Source organism: Myotis lucifugus, unplaced genomic scaffold (genome assembly GCF_000147115.1).
Source record: "Myotis lucifugus unplaced genomic scaffold, Myoluc2.0 scaffold_350, whole genome shotgun sequence".
Classification (NCBI taxonomy): domain Eukaryota; kingdom Metazoa; phylum Chordata; class Mammalia; order Chiroptera; family Vespertilionidae; genus Myotis; species Myotis lucifugus.
The window spans coordinates 516,135-523,763 of NW_005871398.1; the positions used below are offsets into that span (position 1 = coordinate 516,135).

A 7,629-nucleotide genomic window follows, 5' to 3' on the forward strand; every position below is an offset into this window, starting at 1 on the left:
AAGTCTGGGAACAAATCCCAGACCAGCCACTTCAAGATTTGTGATATTGAATTTTTTAACACCGCTTTAACCCAAGAGCTTTCACCAGTAAAAGAAATTGCCATTATCAGTTTGCTTTAAATTGCTCCTGAAGTGAAACATCATACTATTTCAGCCAAAGTCTGGTTCCACACTTGGATATTTGTTAATCCACGATTGACGGTTTGTTCCTTGTGCTTTCTCCTATAGATCTGGCAGGAGAAAAACAAACAAACAAACAAACAAGCAACTGAAGAATGAGAAACCATACAGAAGTAAGAGAGTTTATTCTCCTGGGACTATCAGATGACCCAGAACTTCAGGTGGTGATCTTTGTCTTTTTGCTCATCACCTACATTTTGAGCATCACTGGGAACCTGACCATTATAGCCCTTACCCTGCTGGATTCCCACCTCCAGACCCCCATGTATTTCTTCCTCAGAAATTTCTCCTTATTAGAGATTTCATTCACAACTGTCAGTATTCCTAAGTTCCTGGCCACTATTATTTCAGGAGATAAAACCATTTCCTTTAATGATTGCATCGCTCAGTTATTTTTTTTCATTCTCTTGGGAGTCACTGAATTTTACCTTCTGGCTGCCATGTCCTATGATCGTTACGTTGCCATCTGCAAACCTCTGCATTACATGACCATCATGAATCGAAGAAGCTGTATACTCCTTGTCTTCTGTTCGTGGCTAGTTTCATTCTTAATCATCTTCCCTGCACTCATATTGCTCTTAAACCTCGATTACTGCAGATCAAATATTATTGATCATTTTACCTGTGATTATTTTCCCCTGCTGCAACTTTCTTGTTCAGACACAAAATTCCTAGAGAGAATGGGGTTTGCCTGTGCTGTGTTTACTCTAATGTTCACTCTGGCATTGATATTTCTGTCCTACATATATATCATCAGAACAATTTTAAGAATTCCCTCAACTAGCCAGAGGACAAAGGCCTTTTCTACGTGTTCATCTCACATGATTGTCATCTCTATCTCTTATGGCAGCTGCATTTTTATGTATATCAAACCTTCGGCAAAGGAGAGGGTGTCTTTGAGCAAGGGAGTTGCTGTGCTAAACACCTCAGTAGCTCCCATGCTGAACCCCTTTATTTACAGCTTAAGGAATCAGCAAGTCAAGCAAGCCTTCGTGGACATGGCAAGGAAGACTATTCTTCACAAGCAAATGAAATAATGTGGTGTAATGAATTTGAGAACATTGCAGGAAATTTTAAAAATATAAACATGAAATTTCAGTAGCTTCTGTAAACTCACTGTCATCCTTATATGTCCTCTTTGTTTTTTTTTCTAACAATTCTGTTTGTTTTATATATTTCCCATTTGATTTAAACTATTTTTCTTATGTCATTCTGACTCTCATCCTTCTGAACACCATCACAACTTTCTTAAAATTTATTTATTTTCAAAAATTTTTCTTTATTTTTATTGTTGACACTGTTGCAGATGCCTCCGTTCCCCACCCCCCCATACCTCTACCTCCTCCAGTCCCCCCTTTCCTCTGGCCATCACCACACTGTTGTCTGTGTCCATGGGTTGTGCATATATGTTCTTTGGCAAACCCCTTCACTTTCTTTCATCCAGTAAATTTATTTTTTTTAAATTTATGGATAGTTGGTATACAATCTTACATTGTTTCTATTAGTTTCAGGTATACAATATTATAACTTATTAAATAATAATTATTATTTTTAAAAAATATATTTTATTGATTTTTTACAAAGAAGAAGGGAGAGGGATAGAGAGCTAGAAACATCGATGAGAGAGAAACATCGATCAGCTGCCTCGCACACCCCCCAGTGGGGATGCGCCCGCAACCAAGGTACATGCCCTTGACCGGAATCGAACCCAGGACCCTTGAGTCCGCAGGCCGACGCTCTATCCACTGAGCCAAACCGGTTCGGCAATAATTATTTTAAAGTAAAATTATATTTTGAGTTTTGTGTAAGAAAAAAAATAATCACCAGGAATGACAGAGATACTTTTAAAATAGTTATATGATATTTTATTTACTACACATAGAATATGTAATTTTATTTTTTATTTATATTTGACAGATATTCTCTTAACTATATTACAGTTTCTCTAGTCAAAAAATGTAAATACCTTATAATTTATTGAAAATGTAAATGCTTTCATTTAAAAACTGAGAAACAGTACTTTCCCCCCCACTTTAATAGAGTATGGCCATATAAATTATCTATAAAAATAGCAGCCATTAGATATGTAGAATAAGTTTATTCTAATTCCATAAAAGGTAAATTCCACTTTTCTGAAGTTTTGGATTTGCTTTAAACTGGATATGCATATAAATTATTTTATATCTAAACAAAATTATTTAAGTTTTATAGAGAGTTAAAAACCAAAGTAAGATATAACCACATGCAAAAAATGAATTTTAGGAAGGTCATGGAGAAAAGGGAATCCTCATAAACATTTGGGGTGGGAATGTAAATTAAAATAGCCATTATGGAAAACAGTATGAAGGTTCCTCAAAAATTAAAACTATGGTATGATCCAGTAGTCTTACTTTTTTGGGTATATAATTCCAGTATCCAATGGATTTATATCTCAAAGTGGTACCTGCACTCTCAGTTTTATTGCAGCATTATTCATAAAGGACAAGATATAGAAATACCTATGTCCATCAACTAATAAATGGACTAAAATGGTTTATATATATGATAAAATATAATTCGGACTTAAAATAAGTAAATTCTGTCATATGCTACAACACGATGAAACTGAAAGACATTATAGCAAATGAAAGACCCAGAAAAATACTGCACGATCTCACTTATAAGTGGTATCTTAAAAAGTTGAACTCAGAGAGTAGAATGATAATTGATAACAGAGAGATGTTAGTCAAGGGGAAGAGAGGATCAATTATGTGAGATGCATAAGTTCTGGAGATCTAATGTACTACATAGTATCTATAGTTACTAATAATTGTACTATATACTTGACATTTGCTAAAGGTATTCAGACTTAAACACACTATAATCAAATTGTCAGAAACAAAATAAACAAACAAAAAGGCAGCAGGAAAAGAGGAAGAACAAATATGAGGTTAATTGACTCCATAAAAGAAGCCAAAGGCATGAGTCCACAGGAGCTGAGTGGGGCTACTGAGGACAGGGCATGCATGGTAGATATTATTCATTCATAAGGTTACTCAGAGTCTGAGCTAACTTAATGGCACATAACACACAGGCACCGTCATAGATTTGAGTTATATTTTTCTTCTATTTTCTACACACTCTCTTCTAGTTCCTCTCTTCCAATAAGTAATTCCCAAGCAGACATGTTCAGCCACGATTTAGTTCTACATTGGTGGCTGCATTATTATTTGGTTATATAAATTCACTACTGTATTTCTTACATTAAATGCATGTTTAGTTATTTTTAAAATATATAACATTAAATTATACAATATGTATTATTAATTTATGTAATTATATAAAAATGTATAGCTTATTATTAACTGCTTAAATGTAATATAATTTTTATAATCAAAATATTTTGTAAACATGAAGAACAATAAAAATGATTATTCAGCTTAAAATAAAATATTCATTGTGTTTTACCAAATAAATAATATTAACTAAAAAACAATTAATAATTCACTAAACAGAATTTCAATTAAACAAAAAGAATATTTTGTAATATGTCTCATTAAAATGTTAAAAATATGATAAATAAATGTAAAGACCGAGATGAGAAAAGTGATGGACAAAATTGACACTGCAATTAATTATTGCTGTTTATAATGAAGGTTAATTTAGTTAGCCTATGTAATCACATTAAAAATTGTGAGAGAATATTTGTGACCACAATATGTGTATTATAATAGTTATTATTTAACTTAGAATTATAAAATAATATTGTTTCTTGCTGCCTCAACACTAAAAAAAGCCAAAAGATAAATAAATAAAAGGGTATATATAGAAAACTTTTATATTTCAAGATTATTAAATATAAATAGTTATATTTTTGTAAGCAAGTGGAGTTCACAACTATTTATTACTCATAAAATAGCAAACAATTGTGATTAATGGAAGTAATTATTTTGTGAAAGTCAACATTTTAGGTCCTCTGTGGGATACAAAGATGAACATAACCATTCACTAAGAGAAGAGTTAGGCTATTAATAAATCCAAGGAGAACTTCCAGAAATCCCTCATGGTCTAGAATGTAGCCAAGATGTGGCCTGGACTTTGTCTTGTTCCCAAGAGATTAATACATAACTTTCTTCTGAGGTCAAGACAGTGGACTTGAAATATTTGAACTACAGTGCCACTAGAAGCCAGATCCTAGTTTAAGAATCTATACTCATAATACCCAATGTTGTCATATCTCTCTCAATTCTCTTTTTTCTAATGTATTATTTTTCTTTTTTTGTTAATCCTCACTTGAGGATATTTTTTCCATTGCTTTTCAGAGAAAGTGGAAGGGAGGGAGGGTGAGTTGAGAGAGACACACCAACTGGTTGCCTCCTGAATGCATCCCAAGCAGGGCTGGGGAGCAAACCCACCACCCAGGTTCCTGCTCTTTACTGGGAATCAAACCTGCAACCCTTTGGTGCTCAGGCCATCACTCTAACCACTGAGAAGCACTAACCAGGGCTCTCTGTTCTCTTTTTAAATGTTGCTTTCTTAAACGTCTAGATCAACATTATTGAAGAGGACTGTTGTATATTTCCACATCTTAAGGTTTCCGACTTTCTGTTTCTACTTGCTGAGCTATTTCCTTTGAGCCATCATTAAATGGAGAAAAAGATAAAATAAAGTTTGCTTAGAAATTTGCTAGTGCCTGGCAGAGAAGTGATGGCTTTACATTCTATCCTTCGTGGCAGAAATTTGACTATCTAAAATATGAAGGAGGTAACTGTCACAATTTTAGCAAAACTGATTTACAGCATGGTCTATCCAGCTAGCTGAGAATAACTGAGTAGGTTAGGATGAGTGGGGGAGTGATTTTGTATTTAGTTCTAAAATACCCTTATGGATCAGAGGTCTCATGTAAAAGACAAATGTGGGGCCAAATTACAAAAGAATAAAACTTTTTTGCATAAACTTTAATAGCTCAGAAAAATGATGTTCAAAGGGAAAATTCACTGGGCTACAATCTGACTGACAGAGCTCCTAAGATCTGAGGCAAGTAGTATTTTTCCAATATGTGCTGCTGTGCAAAATGAAAAATAAATACTGCATATTCCTTTAAGCTAAAAAATACAAATCTCCCCTATATACATTTCTATAAAGTCATAGAAGATGTCAAAGATTAATGATTTTTATGAAATTATGAGAAAAACTAATAAGTGAATATATTCACTATTTGTTAAACACAATAATTAGGTTACCTATTCTATCTTAAAGAAAATATACATATTATTACATAATATGTTCAGGATCTTCTCATATTATCTTGATAATTACACTATAAATATTAATGTTAAAGATAAAATGAATAATGTAATAAAATAATTAATAATTTAAAGTAAAAATTATTTTCTAAGAAAATTATTAATTGATTTCTTATAGAAAATGTAATGGGTTATTCCTTTAATTTTCAAAGTTTCACTTTTACATTTGCTAGAATTAAGATCATTCTTTTCTGTTTTTAGGTGGCAGTGTCCTCTAATACATGACAGGAAAAAAGGAACATGCATATTTCATACGATTGGTTCAAGAAAAATGTAAGATTTGTGAAAAGTATTAATTTTATTTACCATCTCTCAATGATGTGATTTATTTTATGAATCATTCCTAACTTCTGCTAGATTTAAAATAAGAGAACTAGTACATAAAGCAGAACTCATAAATGTGTATTAAGGCGTAATGCAAACAAGACAGCCAAAAGAAAATAAAATCAGCACAGATTATAAAAATATTTTAGAATTTAGTGATGCTGATATTGATCACGATGAATCATATCTGTCATCTCCTCTCTTTAATACTTTTTCCACCTAAATATCTTTAAAGGGATAGAGAGAGAGAGACAGAGAAATGAACCACACAGTGGTCACAGAGTTCGTCCTCTTAGGTCTTTCTGATGATTTTGACCTTCAGATTGTTATTTTTCTTCTTTTATTTATCACGTATGTACTAAGTGTCGCTGGAAACCTGACTATCATCACCCTAACCTTGGTGGACTCCCATCTACAGACGCCTATGTACTTCTTCCTCCGGAACTTCTCTTTCTTAGAAATCTCATTTACAACTGTATGTATCCCTAGATTTCTGGGGGCAATTATCACCAGGGATAAGACTATCTCCTATAATAACTGTGCAGCCCAACTATTTTTCTTTATTTTCATGGGGGTGACTGAATTTTACCTTCTAACTGCCATGTCCTATGACCGCTATGTGGCCATCTGCAAGCCCCTGCATTATACAACCATCATGAACAGGAAGCTCTGCTCCCTGCTTGTGCTGTGTGCGTGGCTGGGAGGGTTTCTGACCATTTTCCCTCCCCTTATGCTTCTCCTCCAGCTGGATTACTGTGCTTCTAATGTCATTGACCACTTTGTATGTGACTATTTCCCCCTTTTACAACTATCTTGCTCAGATACATGGCTCCTAGAAGCAATTGGTTTTTACTTTGCTTTGGTTACTTTGCTATTCACTTTGGGCTTGGTGATTTTATCGTATGTGTACATTATCAGGACTATTTTGAGAATCCCATCTGCTAGTCAGAGGAAAAAGGCTTTCTCCACTTGTTCCTCTCATATGATTGTCATTTCCATTTCTTATGGAAGCTGTATATTCATGTATGCTAATCCCTCTGCAAAAGAAAAGGCATCATTGATCAAAGGAGTAGCTATTCTCAATACCTCTGTTGCCCCCATGCTCAACCCCTTCATTTACACCCTGAGGAACCAGCAAGTAAAGCAAGCCTTCAAAGACATGGTCCATAAAGTAGTATTTTCTACAAATAAATAATTTTTTTTATTTTGTCAGAAATAAAGGGCACTCTCAAAGAGCAATTAAATGAAATCTTGAAATTCCTAAACATCTATGTAAGTGTGCATTTTTTCCAAAGTCTCTTTATATGCCATTTTAAAGTTAATATTTTCCCATTTCTTTCACTTCCATATTGTTTCTCCAATACATTGTTAATTGACTTTTTAAAAGATATACTTAAGTTTATTTCTTCTACTGAATGTTCTGGATATGAAATGATATATTAGTATTCTAGAGTGTAATGTGAAAAAAAATAGGTCTATTTCTGTTAATATCAGTCCCTAAAAGATGCATATAATATCACATTGTATATTAAAAGTAGAGTTTCCAAATTAATGTGTAACTTCTTGTGTATTATTAAGAGACTGATAATTTTAACATTTAATGGATCTAAATGTTCTGATATTATTGTACATTAAATGAGGTCCGAAGAGGTAATATGTACTTGTGCATTGCACTTTAAATGCAGTGCTTTATACTTTCTGAAAATTACTTCACATTTTCAAGATAAGTAGAAATCATAATGTTAAGTATTATTTATAGAATTTCTATATGTCTAGCATTTTAGAGAATATTTTCATTAAAAACATTGAGAATAGATGCAAAAACGGAATGAAATACATG

At 33.0% G+C, this 7,629-nt stretch overlaps 2 protein-coding genes across 2 annotated transcripts; both read left to right on the forward strand.

The window, feature by feature from the left end:
* Window positions 1-275: 275 nt before the first annotated feature.
* Window positions 276-1,217, forward strand: LOC102431307 (olfactory receptor 6C1). Its single transcript, XM_006101312.1, has one exon. It carries the CDS (start codon window positions 276-278, stop codon window positions 1,215-1,217), a length of 942 nt encoding a protein of 313 aa, XP_006101374.1.
* A 4,831-nt stretch (window positions 1,218-6,048) lies between these two features.
* LOC102426647 (olfactory receptor 6C3) lies at window positions 6,049-6,984 on the forward strand. Its single transcript, XM_006101297.1, has one exon. It carries the CDS (start codon window positions 6,049-6,051, stop codon window positions 6,982-6,984), a length of 936 nt encoding a protein of 311 aa, XP_006101359.1.
* Window positions 6,985-7,629: the final 645 nt, after the last annotated feature.